The 27210-nt window shown below is 48.2% G+C and overlaps 1 protein-coding gene across 8 annotated transcripts in view; it reads left to right on the top strand.

The window, feature by feature from the left end:
• The window catches only part of Tbc1d2 (TBC1 domain family member 2), a 47267-nt gene that overhangs the window by 9627 nt on the left and 10430 nt on the right, over nucleotides 1-27210 (top strand). For 3 of the 8 annotated variants that reach the window (XM_048783310.1, XM_015492275.2, XM_048783312.1), the window contains 5 exons: nucleotides 479-623; nucleotides 6094-6227; nucleotides 13364-13557; nucleotides 21901-22287; nucleotides 26260-26370. In XM_048783310.1, coding sequence (XP_048639267.1) covers nucleotides 479-623; nucleotides 6094-6227; nucleotides 13364-13557; nucleotides 21901-22287; nucleotides 26260-26370 — 971 coding nt within the window. Of the gene's footprint in view, nucleotides 1-478; nucleotides 624-6093; nucleotides 6228-13363; nucleotides 13558-19003; nucleotides 19706-20884; nucleotides 21803-21900; nucleotides 22288-24456; nucleotides 24482-26259; nucleotides 26371-27210 lie in introns of those variants that run through there. The other 5 variants (XM_048783311.1, XM_048783313.1, XM_048783315.1 and 2 more) reach the window with 5 other exon arrangements.

Genomic DNA, 27210 nt, shown 5'->3' on the forward strand with positions numbered 1-27210 from the left:
ACCACCATGCCTGGCTGGTGTTTTGTTTTGCTTTGTTTGGGTCCTAGGGATCAAACCCAAATCTTGTGCATTCTAAGCAAGCACTGTACTACTGAGTTACAGCCCTAGTTTTTAAAATTTTATTTTGAGACAGGGCCTTGCTATGTTGCCGAGGCTGGCCTTGAACTTGTGGTCCTCCTGCCTCAGCCTCCTGAGTCACTGGGAATACAGGCATGCAGAATTATTTAGTATGGATTCTCAGATGTAGAATGGTCTGCAGTTCTGCATGTTTTTAAGGGGTTTCCAGGAAGGTTTCCCTAGCAAAATGGCTTCAGAACATGCAGCACAAAGTGCTGCTTTTAACCTACAGTGGATACTCGCTGACCGTGCAGCTGCATACACCCTCCCTGATGTTGTTCAGAGATGAGCCATAGCCCTGGACTAAGTGTTTCCTAGTGCAGAGTCCTGGGGATTGATTTTTCTGTCCTTGGCTCCCCAGGGCAAGAGGAAGCAGAGCTGGAGGAGTTCTGCCCTGTGAAAACGCCCACTGGGCTCGTGGGTGCGGCAGCTGCCTTGCAACCTGTCCCCGCCATGCCCTTGGCCCTTCAGAACATCTCCCTCAAGCACCTGGGAACTGAAATACAGTAAGTGCCAGTAGGGCCCTGGGGCCGGCCTGACCCCAGCAGCCCCTTTCTGTGGAGCCTGACCTGGTGGGGTTTTGCAGGGAGGTGGGGGGATGGACAGTCACAGGCTTTAGTTTCAGTTAATTATATATATATTTAGAATACTGATCCGAAAAGAAGTACCATTGACCAAATTATACTGTTATATTGCCTTCATGTACAAATATGTAACAATGAATTCCACTGTTATGTATAATTATAATGCACCAATAAAAAGGGGGATAAAAAGTAGTACATGTTCATTGTAGGAAATTAGAAACTTCTGAAAGGAAATAATGAATGACTTACTCATAATTCTATAACCCGGACAGACATTCATAGCAATTTTTTTTCCCATAGTACTGGGGATTGGACCCAGGGCTTAGCTTGGGCTAGACCAGTTCTCTACCACTGAGCTACAACCCCTGCCCTTCCTATTTTTTTGTTTGAGACAGGGTCTTGCTAAAATGCCTTGGCTGGCCTCAAACTTGAGATGCTCCTGCCTCAGCCTCCCAGGTACCTGGAGTTGTAATGTGATGGTTTCAGAATGTCTGTGTCAAATTATTCTCTTATCATGTGCAACTTATTGTATGTTAAGCACTGTGAACTGTGTTTTTCACTTAATTCTGTATTACATATACCCTTTCCCAGTATCAGGCTTTATTTTAAACTGCATAAAAAGATAGCAGTATGAACTGGGTGCAGTAGCACATACCTGTAATCCCAGAGGCTCAGGAGGCTGAGGCAGGAGGATCATGAGTTCAAAGCCAGCCTCAGCAAAAGCAACTCAGTGAGACCCTGTCTCTAAATAAAATCTAAAATAGGGCTGGGGATGTAGCTCAGTGGTTGAGTGCCCCTGAGTTCCCTGGTATACCGCCCCTCCCCGCCACATACACACAAAAGATAGCAGTATGGACTGAGCCTTGGGGCCAAAGTGCCTGTGTTTGGATCCTGGCTCTGTCAGTCATGAGCTGTTCTGCCCTTGACAAGTTGTTTGCTTTCTCTGTGCTTTAGTAACCTTGTTAGTTCCTGAAGCACAGCGGTGATTGCCTCTTAAGGTTCATGTCGGACTGAGTGGCTGAATGCATGCAAACTGCTCTAGAACCAGACTTGGCAATCACAATCCTGTAATAAATCCTTTCCGAAGCTGCCATAGTTGCTCTAGTTAAAGGAACAGAAACTTTCAGGAATGCAAACTATGCCCAATGCTGATCCTGTTTGGGCGTCTGTGTTCTCTGTGGACTTTGGACACACTGGGACCTCTTAGAAGACAGAATAGATTGCTCACTGGACTTGGATTAGGGGCCCCAACTGTGTGTGACTCAGGCAAAGTATATTCCTCAGTTGGCTTCAGTGATTTGGGGGGACTAGAGTGGTGATGATACCCTTCCTAGGAGAGAAGCAGGTGTCAGAGGAAAGATGATGAGTGAGTGTCCTTTGGGGTTGCTGGCTGGAGGCAGAGCTACCCCAAAGACATTTAGACAGGAAGCCCTGGAGCCTGAGGAGAGATGGGAGCTGGAGCTAGTGTCTTGGGGTCATGTGTAGTCTGGTTGAGCCCCCCAGGTACGTGGGCCAGGGGGATATGCTGCAGGGGACTGTCCCTCTTGAGAAGCTGAGAGGAACTGGGTGCACTAGGAGCATGCTGGGAAAAGGGGAGGCCTGCCACCCAGGCAGTGTGCACCCAGGGCAGCTCACCAAGATTAGGCTGGGTTCATGCTGGTGGAAGCCACAGCAACAGAAATGGCACAGAGAAAACACAGAGACTGAGAAGGGAAGGAAATTTCAGAGCATCGGTCAGTCACTTCCCTCCTGTAACTTGTGATAGCCACAGGCATGAAGCAAGAGGAGTGCCTGACTGCTGAGAGCCCCAGCAGCCCTTGGATAAGACCAGAGATAAGTTCTGATGTAAGAGCAGAGCTGCCTTTGCCCTGGCAGGTTTGGGAGCTTGTCATGGGTGCTGCGGTGAGCGCAGGTCATACCAGGGGAAGGGCTTAGGGAGCTTCCTGACCACTGTGTGGGGATGCTTTATGCTCTCATCCGGCTGTCTGGACAGATCTGTGAAGTGGTGTCATTGCGTGGTTAAGCTCTCGAGCCAAAGAGTTAGACATCCAGGTCTGACGCTCAGCTGCCACTTACCAGCTCTGTGGTTTTGGTTGCCGGTCCCCTTGGGATCTCAGTTCTGCTCGTCCGGTGGGTCTGACCATAGTGCTTATTTCACTGAACTGTTTCACGGATGAAATGAGTGAAATGCCTTATAGTGTTTTGGCTTAGAACTTGGCCCATGGAGGGGCCCAGCCAGTGTTTGGTGTGGATATGTTCATTGCCCCCATGGCGATGAGCAAGCAAACTGAGGCTCAGGGAGGAAACTGACTGGCCCAACGTTATCCCTTGAGTATAAGCCTCTATAACCATCAGTGCGGTGCTGGCCAGGCCTTTCAGAATGGAGCAGACCTGCACAGAAAATGCTCTACAAATTGCTCCAAGTGAAGTTGGTACCTGTATAAAACAGAGATCTCTTCCAAGAACACTGGCTTAGAAGAGCAGCGGCCAGCAGCACTGTCTGAAGGTAGAGCGCTCCCATCCCAGGGGAGATATGTGCGAATAGGGCTCAGAAGGCCCTTTGCTGCCCTAAAGTTGGGGTTTCTTCCACACCCCAGGGATGACTAGTCACATGTCCTGGGACTTATTAGGGAGGCTGCCATTCTGGGGCAAGAGGAAATGTTGGCAACAATGATAATTACCCCACCCTTAAGTGCCTCTGGCTCCAGGGATGTGCCCCTGGCTCCCTTTCCAATTTATGTGGCTTATGGTTTGTGAAATCTGTGTGACAGAGCTCAAAGTGATATAAGTAGCAGCTCCCATCATGGTCGTCATTATTCTCTTCTTCTCGCTTTTTTGTTTTCCTTCTTGAAACTAGGTCTCACTAAGTTGCTGAGGCTGCCCTCAAACTTGTGATCCTCTGCCTTGGCCTCCTGAGTAGCTGGGATTGCAGGTGTGTGTAGCTGGGATTGCAGGCGTGTGTCACCACACCCAGCATCGCTGTTCTTTTCAGTGTGCCCACCACTCCTTAATTTTTACATGGGGAGAGTAAGAACTAGGAAGGGGAAGTAGCTGGGCCAAGGAGTCAGGGCCCCTTAGTAATACAGGGCAAAAGGAGTGTGAGAGCAAATTCCAAAGTCAAGTACTAAGAGTGCTGAATTTTAATTTCTTTTCTGCTCATAATTAACTGATGAATTTTACCTTCCATCAATCCATGAAAGTGTAGTTTCGTTCTTGTTCTTATTCTGGATCTGACTATACCCAAAATCTGGGTTTTAAAACTTAAATTTCAAACCAAATGGTTTTTCTTTGAAAAGATTAACAAAATCAACAAACCTTTAGATAGATGGACCAAGAAAAAGGACAAAGTTCAAATTACTAAAGTCAGGAACAAAAGAAGAGGCATTACTACTGATCTTACAGAAACAAAAAGGAATATAAGGAATTCTATGAACAATTATATATGCCAACAAATTTGATAACTTGGATACAATGGATTATTAGAAACAAATTACCAGAACTGACTCAAAGAGAAATAGAAAGTCTGCATAGACCTTGTAAATAGTAAAGAGATTGAATTTATAATATAAAATAAGTCAGGCCGGGTATGATGACACACGCCTGTACTCCCAGCTCCTTAGGAGGTGGAGGCAGGAGGATCATAAGTTTGGAGCCAGCCTGGGCAACTTACTTAGAAACTATCTCAGAACTAAAAATAAAAAGGGCTGGGGTTGTAGCTGAGTGTTAGAGCATTCACCTGGCATGTGTGAGGTTCTAGGCTCTGTGGGTTCTATCCCCAGTCACCATCCCTCCCCACAACAAAACCTCAGGACCAGGTGTCTTCACTGGTGAATTCCACCAAACATCTAGAGTAGGAGGAAGTGCTATTCTCCCATCATGGTGTATCAAGGGAGTTAATATTTGCAGAACAGCAATCTAATCTACGTTCCTCTTCCTTTTCATTCCCACTGAAGTTTCAAGTCCTTGGGGGATTCCCCTTCTTTTTCTAGGATTTGAGCTAAGTGTTTTAAAACTTGGTTTTGTATTTATTCAACATCTAGATATTTGTGGAATGAAAGCACTTCAAAGTGATGTGTCTGTCATATTAATAGAAGTGTGTATCACACACAGGGACAATAGAACAAAGTCAGGTCCTTCACATGGCTGTGGAGACTTTCACATCCTCTTCTTTACTGCCATCCACTAGATCTCCTTAGTGTGGTGTTTTTCAAACTGTTGACCACAGTAAGAAATGCATTTTTTTAATATTGAGATTTGAACCCAAAGGGTGCTTTGCCACTCAGCCACATCCCTAGCCCTTTTTATTTTTTATTTTGAGAGAGAGTCTCACTAAGTTGCTAAGGGCCTTGCTGAGTTGCTGAGGCTGGGCTTGAACTTATGATCCTCCTGTCTCAGCCTCCTGAATCACTGGGATTACAGGTATACACAATGACACACCCATGCCCAACAGAAATGCATTTTTTGTTATAGCTCGGTACACATACATGTAATTCACAAAATATAACACTAAGTGGTGTGCACTCTGATATTTTTTATTTCATTTTAAAAGTGCTAGTCATGACACCGAACTGATTTGATAATCTACCAACAGGGCATAACCTACAGTTTGAAAAAACTGACATAGTCAACTCCTTTAATCACCTTCTCTCCCTTGCTGTCAGTTTTAGACTATATCTGCTTTTATCTCTTTGCAAGAGAAAATAAACTCAGGAGAGCTGTCTTTTCACGTGGCTCATTGTGAATGTCTGTGGACTGTGCTCTCAAGCGGCCTTCAGTGCTGCCTCGCACCTTCCTGGAAACCACTGAGCCTGGGCATGCCCACCCCAGTGCCAGGTACTTAGTGCCAAGTTCTTAAAGAAATTGATACCATGGAGCCTCAGCCTAGACCAGTACTTGGCCAAATCATGAAACATAGTAAATTCCTTGGAGACTGAGTCAGTAGAGGGTACAGAGAGGACAGATCCGAGAGGGGAAGGAGCAAAGGGGTGAGGGATGAGAATGCCAGGAGGTGCTTACAATGTATCCCAGCAGAACTGGGAGCCATCAGTGGTTTTTGAGTCAGGTAGTTCTGAGGTCAGATGGAGGTTTCTAGAAAGTTAGTTCAGAAAGTCCATTCAATATTTGTTCAACACATAGGTATGAAGCACTTCTATATTTCAGGCACTGTTGTAGGCATTCTGTATCCACCCATAAACAACAGGCAAGCATGAAGTGCACAGTCCAGCCGCAGGGTTGGGGGAAAGGGAGTGAGGCTTATCTAAGCCATGCTGGGTGTGGAAAGGGTGAATGAGAGGGAGGGGACTGGGAGTGGCATGAGTGACTGGGGGTGAGGCCTGAGTTCCATCAGGCACAGGAAGGGTGTCAGCCTCACGCTCCTCACTTCTCCTTTCAGAAACACCATGCACAATATCCGTGGCAACAAGCAGGTGTCAGGAACAGGCCACGGATCTTTAACAGAAGACTTTCCACAGAGTGTGGAGCCTCAGAGTGGGGAGCAGGCCTCAGGCATGGATCCTGGCACCCCAGGTGAGCGTCTGAATGAGATGAGTGCCCTCCCTCTTCCTTGCCAGGCATGTGTCTGACTTAGCCATAACTGTGTGGCTTAGTGCCACTTATTTCTCACAGCTGAATGGAGGCTGGGAAGTCCAAGATCAAGATGCTGCAGATGCACTGTCTGGTGAGGACCCTCTTCCAGGCTGAAAGAGAGAGCTGTGGTCCCTTGCTCTTCTCCTAAGGGCACCAATCCTATCATGGGGTTCCAATGATCACTTCACAAAGGCCCTGCCTCCTGACACTGTCGCTTTGGGGATTAGGGCTTCAACCTAGGGGTATGAACATTCAGTCCATCAGTGTGTGTCAAAGACCAAATTCTCTAGGTCACTCCTTCTCCTGGATTTCCAGAGGTTGAAGAACAGTGATTTTTTTTTCTCTTTTTTTCTTCCTTTTTTTGGTGATAAAAGATACAGAGCAGGATTTTGTCGGGTGCAGTGGCGCACACTTATGATGCCAGCAGTTGCAGAGGCTGAGGCAAGGAGGATCGCGAGTTCAAAGCCAGCCTCAGCAATTTAGTGAGGCCCTAAGCAACTAAATAAAATATAAAAAAAGAGGGGCTGGGGTTGTGGCTCAGTGGTAGAGTGCTCATCTACCATGTATAATGCACTGAATTTGATCCTTAGCACCACATAAAATAAATAAAATAAAGGTATTGTGTCCAACTACCATCAAAAAATAAATAAATAAATAAGGGCTGGAGATGTGGCTCAGTGGTTAAGTGCCCTGGATTCAATCCCCAGTACCAAAATAAATAAATAAAATAAAATATATATTTATATATAAAATATACACACACAAGATTTAACACTCACTGACTGTACTCCCCCCACCCCGCCGCCGGTGGGATTGAACCCAGGGCCTTGCATATGGTAGGCAAGTACCAATGTACTACCACTGAGCTGCATCTCCAGTCCCACTGTACCACTTAGTGGTAAGTGAGGATGTACAGATACTCCTCAATTTATGCATAGGGTAATTCCTGGGACAATTAAAACCAGATCTGCCTGAAGAAGTGGAACAAGGCACCTTTAGGTTGACACAGCATTTCATTGTTTCTGTCACAAAATGTGAATGCCCCATACCATCAGAGAGGGTTGGCTTCTTGAATTGGCATTGGTACCCTTAGAATGTATATTACACTAGAATCAACTGGGAGAAAACTAGCTAAGACAGCAACAGTGTGGGGTCTTCTTAAGGCAGAGATGATCCTTGGGCTGTGAAGGTGACCCTTTGCAGCACCCAGTACCCCATAAGGCTCCTGGAGATCACAGTGACCAGTCCACAAAGAAGTCAGTGCTGTCTCAAACCAACAAGACTAATAACAAACTAACACTCTGTGGCAGGCACCTTGTGCTGGGCTGCACTAAGCACTCTTTTTGGTAACAACTTTATTAAAGCATAATGCACATGGCATACAATCTGCCCATCTAAAGGATGTAGTTCATTATCCAACCATCATTCTAATCAATTTGGGGCATTTTTATTTCCCAGAAAGAAACATTGCACCCCTGAACCATCAAGCCCAGTACCCACCTCCCTCCAGCTGTAATCTGCCATCTGTCTCCATGCATGTGCCTGCTCTGAGGTTTCCTGTGAATGGAATCTATAACTTGTGGCCCTTCCTTTGTGACTGGCTCCTTTCATTTAGCAGAATCTTTCAGGTTTCATTCATGTGCATGTGTTAAGCATTTAAACTACATGGACCTGTAAATCCTTACAGCAACCGGCACTGTAGATACTGTTGCTATCCTCCTGTGATAAGTGAGGAAACTGAGGCACATAAAAGTGGAGTGACTTGCTCATGACCACACAGTGAGTGACAGACCAGGATTGAGGCCAAGCCTTCTGGCCCCCTGGCTGCCTGCTGCCTCATCTAAATTAGTGGTTTTTAAAACTAGAAGTGGTCCCTGACCTATGATGGTTCAACTTAAAATTCTCGTCTTTACAAGAGACCAAGAGTAATGTGAATTCAGTAGAAACTGTATCTTGCTTTTTTTTTTTTTCTTTTGAGGAACTGTGGATTGAACTCAGGGCTTTGTGCATTTTAGACAAGAGCTTAAATTGCTGAACTACTTTGATGTCTTCCCTGGCTAGCAATATGCAGTATGATACTGTCACTCAACACAGAGCAGTAGCAATGAGCCCCAGCTTCTGGAAAGCCATGTGATCATGAGGGGACACAGTGCACTGTGTCCCTAAACTGGGATGTTCCATAGGTCAGGTGAACTACATGCATTTTCTATATATGCTGTTTTCAACTTAGAATGAGTTTATCAGGACATAATCAACACATAAATTGAGGAGTATTTGTACATCTTCACTGCCATGACACTTTGACCCCCAAATAAAATCTAATATACAAAGAACAGTTGAAACAGGGATAGGAATCTGGGCCCCTCTGCTCCTCTCACCCTGCCCCACCCTCCCAGTCACTCTAGGGGCACTCCCACAACATCCTAGGAACCAAACCACTGCCCGAGGCTTGTTATCTCTGACTACCAAATGGGAACAGTGGTCCCTCCCCAGCTTACCCTCAGGGTTGGTGGACAATGGTGTAGTCAGAGGGCCATTGGGCTGCAGGGAGCTCTCATGCTCCTGGACAGGACCGGGAAGGAGGCTCTGAGTCCTCTGAGCTCTGCGCTCCACTTTGTACCTGCACAGCTGAATTTCTCTTAGATCTGGAACAAGATCACTCTCTCTTGTACCCAATGAGGCTGAGAGGTATGTGGGTTCTGTTACCTACAAAGAGTAATTCCTTATTTGGCTGCACCCAGCCTGGCCTCCAGGAGGACATTTAGTCCTTCCTCCAACCCCTGCCTGTCGCCTATCCTGGGTCCCACACCACGTCCTTATTTTTAACATCTTTAGCACCTAAGTCCAAAAAATGATTGGTGATAGTTTACTAAAATGCATATCAGGGAAAAAAACAAGTCATTTAGGCTAGGAAATTTACATAAGATCCTGTTAAGATCCTAAGAAAGCACCTAAAGGTAGGGAACAGATGTGGTGCTGAACTTCCCAGCAGCCAACAACAGGGACATGCAGGTGGCTAGTGTGTTTCCAGTGTCCATTAGACTAAAGACACATTTTCTTTTCTTTTCTTTTTTTTTTTAAGCTAAAGAGGCTTTTTATTGATTTTTGAGGAAAATCCTTTATTTATTCGGTTTTACTTAATTGGACAACAAAACTTAAAATGATAGCTAAAATATATAAATGTGTAACTTGGAAAAGAAATTGAACTTACCCAAGTGTTTTATTCATATTGAGACATTAACATTGGCAGGTTGTGAAATTAATTCAAATGTTTTCTATTAACTCCATGGGAGAAAAATTCAGTGCAACTGAGTGCTAGACTCATAGCTGTGGTTGAAACCTCAATGAAATGAAAAGTTTCTTGTCAGTCTCCAAAAACAACAGCCCACAGTTGATGTGGTTGATTGTGTCAACGACCAAATAGCACTGGCAGGAAGGGGTGAGGGGATGCACTATAATTCAACTCAGCTATTCTCTAAATATTTTTTAGATTTTTACATTTATTTTTTATTTTACTTGTTATGTATGACAGCAGAATGGATTACAGTTCATATTACACATATAAAACACAATTTCTCATATTTCTGGTTGTACACAAAGTATATTCACACCATTTGTGTCTTCATACATGTACTTAGGGTAACGATGACCATCTCATTCCACCGCCTTTCCTACTGTTTTCCCCTCCTTTCCCCTCCCACCCCTTTGCTCTATCTAGAGTTCATCTAATCCTCCCTTGCTCCCCCTCCAATCCCCACTATGAATCATTCTCCTTATATCAGAGAAAACATTCAGCGTTTGGTTTTGGGGAATTGGCTAACTTCACTTAGCATCATATTCTCTAACTCCATCTATTTACCTGCAAATACCATGGTTTTATTCTCTTTTATTGCTGAGTAATATTCCATTGTGTGTGTGTATATATGTATGTGTGTGTGTGTGTGTGTGTGTATTATATTTTCTTTGTTCATTCATCTACTGAAGGGCATCTAGGTTGGTTCCTCAGTTTAGCTATTGTGAATTGTGCTGCTATAAACATTAATGTGGCTGTGTCCCTGTAGTATGCTGTTTTTAAGTCCTTTGGGTATACACTGAGGAGAGGGATAGCTGGCTCAAATGGTGGTTCCATTTCTAGTTTTCCAAACAATCTCTGTACTGCTTTCCATATTGGCTGCACCAATTTGCAGTCCCACCAACAATATGTTAGTGTGCCTTTTCCCCCACATCCTCGCCAACACTTATTGTTGTTTGTATTCTTAATAGCTGCCATTCTGACTGGAGTGAGATGAAATCTTAGAGTAGTTTTGATTTGCATTTCTCTAGTTGCTAGAGATGTTGAACATTTTTTCATATATTTGTTAATTGCTTATATATTATCTTCTGAGAAGTGTCTGTTCAGCTCCTTGGCCCATTTATTGATTGGGTTATTTATTTATTTATTTATTTTGGTGTTAAGATTTTTTAGTTCTTTATATATCCTAGAGATTAGTGCTCTATCTTTTGTGCAAGTAGTAAAAATTTGTTCCCATGCTGCAGGCTCTCTATTCATCTCACTGATTGTTTCTTTTGCTGAGGAGAAGCTTTTTAGTTTGAATCCATCCCATTTCTTGATTCTTGTGCTATAGGAGTCTTATTAAGGAAGTCAGGGCCTAATCCGACATAATGGAGATTGGGGCCTACTTTTTCTTTTAATAGGCGCAGTGTTTCTGGTTTAATTCCTAGGTCCTTGATCTGCTTTGAGTTGAGTTTTGTGCATGGTGAGAGACAGGGGCTTAATTTCATTTTGTTGCATATGGATTTCCAGTTTTCCCAGCACCATTTGTTGAAGAGGCTATCTTTTCTCCAATGTATGTTTTTGGCGCCTTTGTCTAATATAAGAAAACTGTAATTATGTGGGTTAGTCTCTGTGTTCTCTATTCTGTACCATTATTCTACAAGTCTATTTTTGTGCCAATACTGTGCTGTTTTTGTTACTATTGCTCTGAAGTATAGTTTAAGGCCTGGTATGGTGATGCCACCTGCTTCACTCTTCTTGCTAAGGACTGCTTTAGCTATTCTGGGTCTTTTATTTTTCCAGATGAATTTCATGACTGCTTTTTCTATTTCTATGAGGAATGTCATTGGGATTTTGATTGGGATTGCATTAAATATGTATAGTGCTTTTGGTAGTATGGTCATTTAAAAAATTTTTTTTTAGTTGTCAATGGACATTTATTTTATTTATTTATATGTGGTGATGAGAATTGAACCCAGGGCCTCACATGTGATAGGCAAGTGCTCTATCGCTGAGCCACAACCCCAGCGCTAGTATGGTCATTTTGACAATATTAATTCTGCCTATCCAAGAACAAGGTAGATCTTTCCATCTTCTAAGGTCTTCTTTCTTTCTTTAGTGTTCTGTAGTTTTCATTATAGAGATCTTTCACCTCTTTCATTAAGTTGATTCCCAAGTATCTTTTTTTTGAGGGTATTATAAATAGGGTAGTTTTCCTCATTTCCCTTTCAGAGGATTTGTTGCTGATATACAGAAATGCCTTTGATTTATGGGTATTGATTTTATATCCTTCTACTTTGCTAAATTCATTTACTAGTTCTAGAAGTATTCTGGTGGAATTTGGATCTTCTAGGTATAGAATCATATCGTCGGCAAATAGCACTAATTTGAGTTCTTCTTTAACTGTCTGTATCCATTTAATTTCTTTCATCTGTCTAATTGCTCTGGCCAGTGTTTCAAGAACTATGTTAAATAGAAGTAGTGAAAGAGGGCATCCCTGTCTTGTTACAGTTTTTAGAGGAAATGTAAAGACACGTTTTCTTAGAAGAATCAAAACAGCTTTACCTAGCACAGAGGGCTGAGGGAATTTCTGTGCTAGGACTTCATAACAAGTAATGACGTTTGTCCTGTGTGAACATGCTTCTTCATGTCCCTTGACCATGTAATTGGGTCACTGAATGTCCTGGGTGTAGGCCAATGGCAGTGTCCCAAAGCATGGGAGTGTATGGGATGGGACAGACAATGAGAATGATTCTTTGATGTTCAATTTGATTCAAGAATATAGTTTTTAGAGCCTGGTGTAGTGGCACATGCCTTTAATCTCAGCAACTCAGGCAGCAGAGGCAGGAGGATCTCAATTTTGAGGTCAACCTTGTCGATTTAATAAAAATAAAAAATGGCTGGGGGTGTAGCTCACTGGTAGAACACTTGATAACATGCATAAGGCCTGGGTTCAATCCCCAAAACCACCAAAAAACAAAAAAAATGAATACAGGTTAGTGACTTAAAAACAATGGTTGGCAAATATTTTCTGTAAGGAGACTTTTCTATAAGTAAATAGTTGAGGCTTGCAAGTGCTCAGCTTTCCCTTTGTGAAGTGAAAGCAACCATGGACAAATGTGACCAAATGGGCTTGGCTGTGTTCTAATACAATTTTATTTACCAAAGTGGGCTGTGGGTTAGATTTGGCCTGTGGACTGTAGGCTGCTGGTGCCGGCTCTAGAAGAAATAAAAGAATTATGTGGGGCTGGGGCTGGGCTTGGTGGTGGAGTGCTTGCCTAGTACATGTAAAGCACTGGGTTTGATTCTCAGCACCACATAAACATAAATAAAAGTATTGTGTCCATCTACAACTGAAAAAAAATTTTTTAAAAAGGACCAGGCAGCTTTGGGGCCATCAACTGTGGGAAACCTGTCTCCTGACTTAGCTTGCAATAAAAATCAAAGGAGAGCTTGAACTGCTTTCTGGAACAAGAATGTAGAGTAGCTCTTCATCCCAAGCTGCTATCAACAGATAGATCTGCTTTGAAAGTCACCCAGAGGGTAGAGGTGGGATTCTGTAGTGAGAAGCAAAATGTTGTAAGGCTTGTGCCTGAGGACTTTGCCCCCGGCAGACCCCAGCCGGGTGGGATGACAGACTCATGAGGGTCGGGGTCACCTCTGACAGGACACAGAATGGGCAGAATGGCTCAGCCAACAGAGTGCCCTCAGGTGCTGCTGAGGCCGAGTCCTTGGGAAACAGTCTACTCCTTCGAGAACAGTCTGGACGGAGCCTAACCTCAGCATTTCTCCTCTTGGACAGGGAAAGAGCCAGCGGATTCTCCAAAACCTGCACCCAAGTTTTCCCTGACCACCTGTCTCACGCAGAAAACCAAGTGCCAGAGCAACACCTTCCCCTTCTTTTCTGAAGGGCTACGGAACCGAACTGCCCAGGAGAAGGTGGTAGCGTTGGAACAGCAGGTGGAGGTGCTAACCAAGGAGTTAAAGTCCCAGAAGGTGAGCACTGCCTCCCTGCAGGCCTCGGGCCCCAGAGGCCCCCTGGCTGGGAGCCCTGTGGAGATGGACAGCTCAAGGTGATGCGCAGCTGGCCAGTCTGTGGTCTTTAGAGGACCAGCTGCAGGAGGTTGAAAATGCAGCCCATTGTTGATTACTCAGGGACGTGCTGTCACTCAAACTCTGTGACAAATGGCCACCAAGAGCAGGGATCTCTGGAGAACTACTTTAATAATTGTCTCTTGGACCATTCCTGGGGTGTTCTGACCCAACACCTGAGGAAGGGCCATGTTTGGAGGGGGTGTTCTGGATGCAGGGTCTTGGGAGGGGTCACTGACAGAACTGGGGGACCTTGGACCTGAGCTGGCAGTGACTGCTGGATGCAGATATCTGAAGGACTCTCGGAAGATGGAGAAAGCTGGCAGGGTGTGGCCCAGGGCTGAGCCAGGGCCACTTGTACAGTGACAAGGAGGAAGATTCAGACTTAACATAGTGAGAAGTTCATGATGGGAGTTACAGAAGGAAGAGCCATGAGGCCATTGTGGAAGACAGACCCCACACAGCCAGACACATTCAGATTGTTCAGAAGTTCAGCCCAGAGGAAATGAAGTGCTCGGGCTACTTCATGGAGAAGTGGGTGGGTCATGGCAGGGATACAGGGGGGCTGCCGCGCTGGGCAGGAGCCTCTCGTTAGCATGGTAAAAGCAACTCAGGGAGCACTGCTGTTACCCTAAATCCTAAGTGGGAGACCTGGGGGCCTCAGGAGCTGCCTCACTGAGAGCCCAGACTCGTCTTCCTCTGGGAGGAAGGCCTAAGCGTTTGTTGGAGCTTGGCCTCGGTCCCTTGCTGCTCCACTTACTGGCTGTAGCTCCGTAGCTACAGACTGGGGAGTTGTGGGGAATGTATTTTACTAACTGCTGGATATCCTCTCTTTCTTTTTTTCCTTTCTGCTCTGTTTTTGGAGAAAACAATCCAGAAAAATGCTCTATTTACCTAGTTTTGCTCCTTTCCTGCCTCAGAGCAGTGACCCCTGTGAGCAGATCTCAGGGGAACTGATAGAGGTTTCATTGCTGTAGGTCAGAGGTTACGTTCAGTGAAGTAGCTGACAGTGGGAGAGGCTTGCTCTTTCCTCTGTTCCCAATTCATTTGTGTATTCACCAAGTCTTTCCTGAGGGCCTGTGAGATATGTGCAGTGGTGTCTGTGCTGGGAAAGAACAGCGAGAAGGACAGAGACCAACTTTACAGGACCTGTGTTTCATGGCAGGGACAGGCGTTGTGTTTAAACAAATCAATGCTCCAAGACATAATTAGAGCTTGTGAAATCCCCTCTGATGCCGCTGCGGGGCCGTGGCGGTGATGTGGGAACTCGGTCTTCCTTCTGCCTCAGCCTCTCTTCTCCCCGCCATCTTGGTGTTCCTATCATGAGGCTGCTTCGTGCTTCTGAGAGCCGAGAGAGCACTGAGCTGAACCGCAGCAGCTGCCTGCTCCCTGGACTAGCGCACTGAAGTCCCAGAGGGAGAGGCTCGGCCTTCCCCACATCTCCCCTTATTCCTGGACACACGGGCCACCGCCTTGGCCTAGCCTTTCTTTCTAAGGAATGATGAGTTGCTCGATGTGGCCCACAGGCCCTGGGAGGCTGGATGCAGTCAGGTTGGCCCTGGCTGCTGTCCCTGGAGGACTCTCCTTCCTTCCATAAGCAAAGGCAAGACTCTTGGAGGTTTGTAAGGGTTGCCCAGGCTGTGGACAACTCCCTGAAGTTCAGAGGGAAAGGTCATGAGGAAGTTGTTCAGGTCTTTTAAAAATCTGGATTTTTTTTTTTTAAACTAGGTAACTTCCCAGTAAACCTCAGCTCTGTTCTGGGACAGGTGGTGGAGGGGACTGAACCTTGCGTGGCCTTCGATTGAGGATTGCTGTGCTCCAGCCTCCCCCGTGCACTTCATTCAGACTGGGTTCTGAGCACAGGCCTTCGCATGAGACGGCACAGGCCCAGATTCTGGCCATGAGCAATGGCTCCAGCCTCTTTGCTCTTGTGTGGATGGAGTTGTAGCCATAGTTACTGGAGAGCCCTGTGTCTGGATCGGGAGGCCAGTGCCCGGCACCCTGCAGCTGCCCAGCAGAGGCAGCTGTGGGCTATTACTGCGTCATTCCTGGTCCTCAGCATTGATTCTTCTTGTCTAACAAGGAGCAGGATGCCCTGTAAGAGGCCCTGAGAAGGTGGCCAAGTGAGCCCATCAGGGCCTCCAGGAAGCATGCACATGGGGCCAGAGCACTGACATGAGAGCTTGGGTCTCCATTCATTCCTGCCCCATGGACTTGGGTTTCACTTACAGCCCAGAGAGCAAAGCCAAAGAGGAGAAGGAGAGCAGGAGACCAGCTTATACTAAGGGCAGACACAGGAAGGTGGGGCAGAGGGGACCTGACTCAGCCTCTGGGTGTCCAGCGGTTGCTCAGACACTACAAGCGCTGGGTGGGGACCTTGGGCCAGTTCCTCAGAGGGCAGGCAGCCCCTGGATTTCCCAGTGAGATGATTTCCTGTGTCTCTGTGGTAGGAAAGAAAGGAGTCTTGTACCACTAACTTCATGAAGATGGGCTGCCAGGGGTCTTAACCTAGTTCAATCAGTCAGGAAGCCCTTGCCAATGTTGTTAGTGACCCTGTAAGAATTTGTATTTCAAACTCTGACGCTGCAGAGGGCAAATGAGGATCAAATCCCTACCCTCGGGGACCTCACTGTTCAGTGGGAAGAGATAATCTGAGCATATTAACGGCTGGCATCGACCATGGTGCCACCACAGTTCTGGGGCTCTCAATGTGTCATCTCTAGTTCTCATGACAGTTACCATCTTTTCCTGAAGAGGAGGTCTGAGAGCTTCTACATGCCTGAGGCTTCGTGGGGGCTGCGCCAGGGTTTGGCTCTTGTTTGTCTGCCTCTGGAGCTTCTGACCTTTCACAAAGTCATGCTTGAGGGTCTAAGAGAAGCTGAGTGACTTGCCTGAGGTCACCCACAGGAAGAGCCAGAACTGGGGCCCTGGTCCTCTGCTCCAGGTCCAGGTGCCCCTCCCAACCCAACTGCGCCCCTCTCCCCTGTCTCATGGCCCAGGATTAGATGCAAAGGACTGCTCTTTGGAAAAAAATAAGTGTGCCCCTGCGCCTTCCTGGTGTCACATGGAACCATGGCAACTCTGATACCCAGGAAGCCATTATCTGTCCTGGCACCTGCAGGGCTGGCCCCATAAAGGTTCAGACTGCAGGAGTCGGTGCCAGGTGGCTGACTGGCCAGGTGACTAAAGCCTGAGGAGCTGCAGCCAGCCTGAAAGCCATCTGCTCTGGCAGGTGGCAGGCTGTTGTCCAGTGGTGTTGGCCATCTGTTCACTGCCAGGAAGGCTGAACCCCTCTGGGATTCTGTGGGGCCACCTTGGCTCTCTGGGATTACTTGGTAAAGACATAATTTAGGAAATGTGGTGGGGACAATGTGTGGCCCCTTTCCTGGAACTCCCGCAGGAGACTTCAGAGTACTTGTCCCTGGCTGTGGGCTCAGACAGCCTCGGGGGAGGCTTGCAAAGCACCTTGGCTGTTTTTGCCTGGGGGGGACACACTTGCTTTCTTATACTTGGGGCAACTCTGCATGGAGAAGGGGGTCTTTATCTCCATCCTAGTTACAGGAAAACTAAGGTTCAGCCTGAGCCCCCCCCCCTTGTTAGAAAAGCCCTCATAGGTCTGGAATGGGGACTAGGGTTGGTCAGATTGGGGTTTTTGTTTATGCCACACAGCTGTACCTGAGATAGGTTGCTTTATTTAATTATTTATGGTGGCAGAATCCCAACCAGCGCAGGCCATCCCAATGGCAAGGGACAGGGAGCATTTGATGTATCAGTATCTCTTTTAGTCTCTCTCCCTCTTATAAAGCTTCCCAAATCCAGTCACAGGGGCTCCACCCTAATACTTTAGCTAATCCTATGCACCTCCAAAAAGCCACACGTGGAAATGCCACCCTCAGAAATGCCACCCTCTTAATACCTCACCATAGGGATTAAATTTCAACACACATTCCCTGGGGACACTCAAACCATCCACGACCACAGCAGGATTTGAGGCCATGTGACTCCAAAGCTGGTGATACTTTGCCTGGTCTCTCTTGGACCCACCCACCTTAATTTTATTGATGAAAATATCAGTGCTTTAATAAAACAAAGGATTATTGTTTAAAGATAATTTATTGACTTTTAAAAACGTAAATAAAATGACAACTTGCAACCAGCACAGTGACATATTCCTGTAATCCCAGTGACTCAGGAAGCTGAGGCAGTAGGATTGCAAGTTCAAGGCCATCCTGGGCAATTTAGCAAGACCCTGTCTCAAAATAAAAAGGGCTGGAGATGGGGGCTGGGGCTGTAGCTCTGTGGCAAACCACCCTGGGTTCAATCCTCAGTACTAGAAATTTAAGGTGAAAAAAAAATATATATATATATATATATATATTTTTTTTTTCGCACACGAGACCTATATTTAACACAACATTTTAACTATTTTTTAGTGTACAGATCAGTAGTATTAAATATTCTTAAATTGGTTTTGTTTTGTTTTGCTACCAGAGATACTTACCTGCTAAGCCACATCCCCAGCCCTTTTTTTTTTAAATCTAAATTTTGAGACAGGTCTCACTAAGTTGCTCAGGGCTTTGCTACATTGCTAAGGCTGGCTCTGAACTTGTGATCCTCGTGCCTCAGCCACCCGAGGTGCTGGTATCACAGGCATGCACCCCTGTACCTGGCTCACATTGTTGTGCTACAGATCTTAAGAACTTTTTCATCTTGTAAACCAAAACTCCTAACCCATGAAACCATAACCCCCTACTTCCCATTTCCATTCCTGCAGCCACTGGTCCCCACCATTCCACTCTCTAGCTCTGTGGGGTCACACCAGTGGACTCATACAGCGTTGGACATTTTGTGACTGGGTCATTTCACTTGGCATATTGTCCTCAGTGTTTCATTCATAACACAGCACATGTCAGAATTTCCTTCCTTTTCAAAGTTGGATAATATTCCCTTGTATGTATGCACCACATTTTGTTTACTCATTCATCCCTCAGTGAACACTTGAGTTGTTCCCATCTCTTGGGTATTTTGAATAATGCTATCATGTTCATGGGTTATTTTATTTTTCAAAAACAAAAAAACATGGCTGGGTGTGGTGGTGCATACCTATAATCCCAGCAATTTGGGAGGCTGAGTTCGGAGCATCCTGAATTCAAAGCCAGCCTCAGCAACAATGAGGCACTTAGCAACTCTGTGAGACACGTCTCTAAATAAAATACAGAATAGGGCTGGGGATGTGGCTCAGTGGTCCAGTGCCCCTGAGTTCAATCCCCAGTACCAAAAAACAAAACAAAACAAAAAACAACCATGAAAGAAGTATTTCACCATGAAATCCATGAACTACAGAGCATGGAAAAGTGAAGGCTTCTAGATTAGGAGTTGGGCTCCTCACCCTTTTCCTATCTGGGCTTCAGGAACCGCGTGTGATAGCAAGGCCACTGGATCAGAAGGTCCCCAGAACCTTGCTGGCCTCCTGCATCCATGATCCATTGCCACTCCTCATCTGCCAGGTCCTCCTGAGGCTCCTTCCCTCCCACCCTGGTTCCCTCCTTCCAGGCCCCTCTCTTTCTGGTGGAGGGTCCTGGGGGTGGGAGCAGAGCTCCTGGGCTGATACCCTGCCCTTAGATTGTGAGAGCCAGGTGGGAAATTAGGAAACAGCCAGATGTAATGAAATGACTTTAGATTCCACTCTCTCAAAATTAGAGAAAAGATACCCACTGGATCTGACCCAGAGCAAGTCTGAACAGTGATGTCCAGTGAATTCACCAGGCAGTCACCCAAGGAAATCTCCAGATCTCAACTGAACCCGAAAATGTTCTAAGCTGCCAGCCATCCTGGAGCCACAGGAATGTTGATCTCTGTCACACAGTCCTAGGAAGCTGGCTGCTGCATTCTGAGCATTCCAGACATGCTGCTTTAGTGTGTAGGGCCATCCACCCCACCCCCCTGCCTTACCAAGGACTCCCACAGCTCTGAGCTGCTCTTCCCTTTTTCCAAGCCTCTACTCCAGCTCCCTGTGAGCTTCCTTCAGGAGGAGCCCCGTCTGGAAAGTTAGGTGGATGAATGGGGATTGCATTTTAAAAGTCTTACATCTGGGGCTGGGGTGGTGGCTCAGTGTCAGAGCGCTTGCCTAGCATGTGTGAGGCACTGGGTTCGATCCTCAGCACCATGTAAAAAAAGTCTTCCATCTTTAACTCCCCCATGCTGATCTCCCCTGTCAGCTCAGTCACCTCTCATCCTCTTTGTGCTCCAGGGCTTAGTTGAAGGCACTCTGCCACTCTGTAGAGTGTCTGAATGTCCCACTCCCAGCTCTGTGCCCCCACAAACACTCCTGCTCTCCTTTCTTGTAACAAATCATCCCATTGGTAGTTCCTCTTCCCTTCCACTCCCACCAGCCTTTGCAGTTCTTGGAGGTGGGAACTGTGACTGGTCCCCCTCTGAGCCCCTCCACCTGGCAACGGGGCGTGGCCCTGAGCACCTGCTTGAGAAAGGTTGGACACATGGATGGATGGGTGGGTGGGTGGGTGGGAGGAAAAGAACCAGAGGAAGTCACAAGTACCGAGGTTTCAGAAGACTCAGCTAAGGGGGGCTTGCCATTAGCTTCTCAAATAGTCACAATATTTGGCAGTTTTCCTTCAAAATGGAATTACTCTTAGCGAATAATCCTATCCAGCTGATCCATTTGTTTAAAGACTTTGGCACAGGCACAGTGGATATAATCACTGAGAAAAGGCCATGGCTTGTGGGCCTGGCTGCGCGGCTGCCTGGCTGCTGGCATCCTGACCCTGGCCCTGGAGGAATTCACAGGCTCAAGTCCTAAGAGCTTAAGGCTGGAAGCCAGGGGAGCAGCAGACCTTGAGTTTCCACGTGAACAGCTGCTGAGGAGGAAATCAAGGCCTGTTTTTTCTGTACTTTCTAGCACTCCCTTATACCAGCCCTATGAGTGTCATTCAGTGGGCTCAGGGGCCCGTTACAAAAAGATTGAATGAGGTCCTCTGTGCATGTCTTTGTGCTGAGAGCCGTAGCTAAGTAGGAATGACGCATGGCAATTTCCTTGTCAGCCTACCCCATGTTGCCTAGAGGAAGGACTCTCCACTGTGGAAATGGGCTTGCCTTGGACCCAGGTCATTTGCAGTGACATTGCATGAATGTTTGAGAAAGGTGACTCTGCTCAAGGACCAGGGTGGATCCGGGTTTGGGGGGGATCCTGCTGGATTAGGGTGGGTCCAGGTTTAGGGTGTATACTGCTGGGAATAGGGAGTATCCTGCTGCCTCAGGCGCCTGCCCGCTCCTTAAGTTCCCGTTGAGTTCTCGCGGGATTCAGAGAGTATTTGGGATGTAGAGTGCCAGTGGATTTCCCCCAGAACGTGCGTGTAGAGTGCTGGTGAGAGGTCGGGAATAAAGACTTGCTGTTTGAATCTACAAGGCTGTGAGTGGCTCGTGATTTTGTGCCCAGCCAGACTGTGGCAACTTTGTGTGGGAATTGCCAATGTATTTCCTCTCTAATGCTGTCTTGGTGATGCTATATTGAAAAGGATTCTGAGGCCTCAACACGGCATTGCAGTAAAGAATATCCTAGCTAACAATATCTGCCATGGGATGAGAGGGAAGAGTAATATTTTTGTGCCATGTAGCTGCTACCCCTGGTTTTATTACTGACTAAGCTTAGGCTTTGGAGTCTGCATGATTCAAGATTGAATTTCACTCTACTCTCCTGGGCCTCAGTTTGTTCATCCCTGAAATGGGCATGTATGAGTCAGATTATGGATTCAGCTGCTATAACAAAGAAGCCCATAAGTATTCAGAGTTCTTTCTCTCTTGCACTATGGAATGGAGAGGTAGGTGAGCAGCTGTGTGTGCTAGGGGGCAGCTCTGCCGTCCTCATACCTCAGCTTATGGGTGTGAGGTGACTTCTCATTCTTGCCATTTTCCAGCCAGAAGGAAAGGAAGGGGCACTGGCCCAGAGGAGCATGTGTCTAGTGATTTCAAAGGTGACCTAGAAGGTGCCTACACACCTCAGTGCTCATTCCTCTTTTAGGCAGAATAGTCACTTGGCCACCTCCACCTGTGACTTCCTAGGAAGTGGTGTTTTGCTGGGGAGCTGTGTGCCCAACCAGCACTGTGCTGGACAGAGATGGGACAAGATGCCCAGGTACCTCTCAGGGTTGGTAGGATGGTGACAACATGTGCCCACCCCTGGCACCTGAGAAGCTTCCCCCAACTCAGAGATGGCGCCCTCTCCCTGCCCAGGAGCTGGTGAAGATCCTCCACAAGGCGCTGGAGGCCGCCCAGCAGGAGAAAAGGGCATCCAGCGCGTACCTGGCAGCAGCAGAGGACAAGGACCGGCTGGAGCTGGTGCGGCACAAAGTGCGGCAGATCGCAGAGCTGGGCAGGAGGGTGGAGGCCCTGGAACAGGAGCGCGAGAGCCTGGTGCACACGGCCAGCCTGCGGGAGCAGCAGGTGCAGGAGCTGCAGCAGCACGTGCAGCTGCTTATGGACAAGAACCAGGCCAAGCAGCAGGTCATCTGCAAGCTCTCGGAGAAGGTCACCCAGGACTTCACACGGCCCCCTGACCAGCCCCTCAGCACTGCCGACAGGGACTTCCTGAGCCAGCAGGAGAGGATGGAGCACCTCAAGGTAGGCCTCCCCCCACTCCCTGGGCCCCAGGAGGGCGGCTGATGGTTTTCAAGGTGGAGAAGGGCTCTCCCTCCGAGCATCTGTACCGGAAGTAGATGCTGATGGATACAATTTGACCCTTTCATGGTGACCTGGGCTGCAGAAAAGCGGGCATCTCTGATTATTAGATTAGAGATGAAAAAGTTCAAGACCAGCTAAGTCTGGGGCCCGGCCTGGATGGCCTTCTTTGGTGCCCTTCTGATGCCCCAGGGCCTCTCCCAGTACTCCTGTACTCACACCGACTGTGGCTGGTTCGTGACCATTCGGCGTATGGGATCGATGGCGTGGCCTGTGCCAGTGCTGCCTGCTTTACTTGCATTGTCTCATTTTATCCTTGCACCAGCCCTATGAGAGGCAGTCACGCTCGGGCACCCCACTTTACAGATGGGAAGGCTGAGGCTGAGAAGGTAAAGAAGCTCACCCAGACTCCTGAAATGGGGAGCTCACGTCTGCGGCCTCCTCTGCCTCCCAGCTTCTCTGCCTCTCTAGCTGCTGCCATCTTCCCTGCCCCACCCTGCCTTCCCCTGCTCCGTCCCTGTCCCTTTCCCCAAGCTGTCCCAGTCCACGGGGACCAGCCCCAGCACCGGGGACAGGAACTTAATTTGAGTTGTGATGCCTGCCATGGGCTGCAGTCTCCTGTCTAGAGGGAATGACAGGTGCCACGTGGACCCCAGGAGCCTGAGACTGGGAATAGGTGCTTCTATGCCTACTGCTTCTAGACGCAGCCATATAAAACCAGGGCCAGGCTTGCCCCGAGTGCTGCCCTTCAGAGCCACATGTTCTGCCGCCTCTATAACCTTGGAAAGTCCTGTGCTCCTGAATCAAGGAACTGAGGAATGGAAGGAGCGGGAGAAAGAAAGCAAAAGAAACAGGAAGCTTCCAAGAGAAGCAGTGGGCGTGTTGAACAGGCTCACGGCCCAGCTTTGAAGTGAGATGGCCAGTGTTGGAGTCCTGGCTCTGCCTCTCGCTAGCTGCATGGCCTGGAGCAAGTTCTCTCACCTCCGTGGAAAGTTCCATGCTGCCTCTGAAGGGCTGTTAGGAGGTAAAAGGAAGTGAACTTGCAACCCAGATTGCCTTCCCTGTCAGCAGAAACTGAAGAACCACACACCAGCTAGACCTGGAATCCCTCAGTGTGAAGCCAGAGTCTTTGGGATTAAAACAAAACCAGAGCTTTCAAACGCATATGAGCTGGACTGTGTGCATAGTGACCATAGTGACGTGCTTCTGCCACGCCCTGCCCCAGCTCAGGGTCTTTGCGTCCATGGGGCCCACTGTTCAAGACCCGTGGAGCCGCACAGGGCTCAGAATCAGATCAGCTGCATCCGGTTTTCTCTGACTCACCTATGAGCCTGAGTGTGTCCCTGAGGTCATATCTTTAAGGAATTTAGGTCATCAGGGAGCCAGGTGCAACCAACTGCACATGTGAGTCACATTAATGTGATTATTACATCTGCCCATCTTTGAGTTTGGCCTCAGGGAGTATTTGCATTTCCTGCTGCTTAACCTGTGACAGTTGCTGAGGCTGCCTTTGAACTCCTCCTGCCTCGGCCTCCTGAGCCACTGGGGATATAGGTGTGCACCACCATGCCCAGCCACAAATGATGGTTTTGATGTGGTGGCTTACACCTGTAATCCCAGCCACTTGGGAAGCTGGGCCTCACAAATTCAAGGCCAGCCTTGGCCATTGATTGAGACCCTGTCTCAAAATTTAAAAGGGCTAGGAATGTGGCTCAGTGAGCATCCTCACATGCTCCCCCACCTTGGGAAAAAAAGGGGGGGTTGAATATCAAAGCTGGGAACTGGGGACAGTAACTGTGCCACCTCTTGAGTATCAGAGCTGGGAAGACTCAGCAATCTAGTTTGCCCTCTCATTTTCTGGTAGGGACAATGAGCTACAGAGAGGTGGGAGGACTGGTCCTGGGCCACACAGCATGAGGGGCAGGCATGCAGTGTGGACCCAGGTCTCCCATGCTGGCACAAGGGCCTTGCCCAGGGAGAATCCCAGGGTCCTCTTTCCTGCAAAGGCAGGGGGCGGCAGAGGCTTCCCCCCAGGCCCTCTCCTCCCCTTACTCTGCTGGTGAGTCCCGCGGCTCTTCTCTTCTCTGAGGTCTCTCTTTTTCCTCCCTACAGTTCTGAACCCAGGAGAGCATTCAAGGTAGGGTCACGAGCTGAATGGGAGGGTGCTGCCCAGTCGCCACCCCAGCCACTGCTGCTCCAAAGGTGCTCACACCACAGGCCACTCCGAGCACGTCCGCCCTCCCTAGAGCAGGAAATGGGGCACCTTATGTGACAAAAGCCCTATTTCCAAAGTCTTGAAAATACCTGTCAACAATTCTAGACCTGGGATGAGGAAGTGAAGGTCGCAAGGAAGCTGGGAGGGATATTGGACGCCATCCTGGCCAGAGTGAAGACCCTCCCAGCTGAGGGCCAAAATCATCTGGGGGCTGCCCATGGGGCCTGTCTCTGATGGCAAAGTGCCACAGGCCATGAGAAATGCTGTTCATGTCCCCATCACTCAGGGCCTGCCCAAGGTCAGCTCTGTAGCAGCCCCTTGGGTACTCCCCTGCAGCCCAGGGGGCAGCAGAGAGAAAGGCTGGGCCACAGCAAGAGTACCTGCGACTAATCAGTGATGACTGATGTGCGCAGTGTGTTTGAATGGCTTCTGGAACATCCTTCCTGGCAGAATAAAGACCAAGAACCACGGCTATAGCTCAGGTCCTGGGCAAACCTTCCCAAGACTTGCCTAGCCTCTCGCATACCCTGGCCAAGGGCTCTGGCTGCTTCCAGGGGACAGTGCAGAGGGAACCCTCTAGGCTCAGAGCCATTCTTCACAGTGTTATTCAAAATCAAATACTAGCTCAAAACAGCCGGGGCCCAAATTTTAGAAACAACAGAAAGAAAAGGGTTGTAAGTAACTTGTGGTGTAGTTGTCCATCACTGAAAACAATCACTGGAGCTGGGCGGGTGGCGCAAGCCTGTGTCCCAGCTCTGTGGGAGACTGAGGCAGAAGGATCCTAAGTACAAGGCCACCCTGTCCCTTATGAGAACACTAAGGGGTCTGGGGTACAGCTTGGTGGTAAAGCACATGCTTAGTATGCTTGAGGCCCTGGGTTTGAGTCCCAGCACACACACACACAAAAAAAGACTAGAAAACTTATATAACAACATAGAACAATATTTACAGTGACACTTCATGGTCACAAATATTTGATAAAATGCATTGCTTTTTAAAACAAATACTACTGGGGCTGGGGTTGTAGCTCAGTTGGTAGAGAGCTTGCTCACACGCACAAGGCCCCGGGTTCAATCCCCAGCGCCACCAAAAAACAACACAAAGAAAAACAAAAAACGAAATACTACTGAGCACTTGCTGTGTTCTGTCCCCACATTTGGTGTTATCTGTGTGACCATTTAGCGTCCTCACTGCCCACAGGGGTGGTTGGTATTTGCCCTTTTACAAATGAGGAAACACAACAGTGTAGAGACCCTTCCAAGGGCTCGAGCCAGGCCTTGAACCCCAGCCTGGCCCCCCTTTCACCACAGCCTGCGGGGAGCAGGATAGAGAGGAGGCTCGGAGTGGTTCTGTCCTTCCAGACTTCCTTTTTTTCCTTCCTTTCTTTTTTCTTTCTTTCTTTTTCTTTTTTTCATACTGGGGATTGATCCAGGGATGCTTTACCACTGAGCTACTTTCCCAGTCCTTTCTATTTTTCATTTTGAGACAGGGTCTCATTAAATTGCTTAGGGCCTTGCTAAGTTGCTGAGGCTGGCCTCACACTCGCAATCCTCCTGCCTCAGCCTCTGAGTCACTGGCTCAGGGACCTGTGTCATCATGCCCAGCTTAGGTTTCCTTTTCTGTTGTCATTATCGGGATGACTCCTCAGGACCAGGAAGTATCCGTGGTCAACTCCTGAAATGCTGTGCTCTCTTCTCCAGGATGACATGGAAGCTTACCGGACCCAGAACCGCTTCCTCAACTCTGAGATTCACCAGGTCACCAAAATCTGGAGGAAAGTGGCTGAGAAGGAGAAGGCGCTGCTGACGAAGGTGCCAGGGGAGAGCTGCTTGGCCATCTCCATGCCCTGCCACCCTTCCAGTCTCCCTGCTGGCCACCCCCACTCATGCTCCTCCTTACCTGGCTGCCCTCCCTCTGGACTGAGCCCTTGTGAACAGTGTCCGTTTCCTCCCCAGCCCCTGTGGTCTGGCTGACTTGAGCCACCCAGTCGGGGTGCTTTGCTGGGCAGTTATGGGGAAGCGACATCAAAACCAATAAGCTTGGCTGCTGCCCCAAAGGGAGTGCAGACTATTGAGGGAGCTGAGCTCAGCTAGGACTCACAGACTCATGGGGCCCGGAGGTAGGAAGGTAAGTCAAGGAAGGCTTCCTGGAGGAGGTGTCTTCTGAGTGAGTCCTAAAGGCCAGTTGGTGTTATCCAGCAGTGCAGAAAGGCCTTCTAAGAAAGGAGACCTCGTGGTAAAGGTTTGTGGCCTGAGAGGCATGAAGCAGAGCTGAGGAGGATGAGACAAGGCTGAGTGGGTCTGAGTGGAGAGATCCTGGCCCAGACTGATGTTCTGAGAAGATGGCTGCGGCTGCTCGGCAAAGGGTGGGCTTCTGGAGAGGGCCTGGACACAGGGAGACCAGAGTCTCCAGCAGAAGTCCTGAGAAGGCCACTGGTGACAGAACACAGGAAGCAGTCAGGGGCCTGGGGTTGGGGAGCAGTTGTGGGAGCCGGGGAGCAGGAAGTTTGGGCAAGTGCTTGGAGCTGCCGACTGGCAGGGGTGCCGTGGACTGCAGCATCTGCCACGAGGCTCCCTGGTGCGCCTGTGGGACGTGGCGGCTCAGGTCTTGGCAGTACTCTGAGGCAGCTTTCTGCGTCCCCATCTCATAGC

The sequence above is a fragment of the Marmota marmota genome, unplaced genomic scaffold (genome assembly GCF_001458135.2).
Source record: "Marmota marmota marmota unplaced genomic scaffold, marMar, whole genome shotgun sequence".
Classification (NCBI taxonomy): domain Eukaryota; kingdom Metazoa; phylum Chordata; class Mammalia; order Rodentia; family Sciuridae; genus Marmota; species Marmota marmota.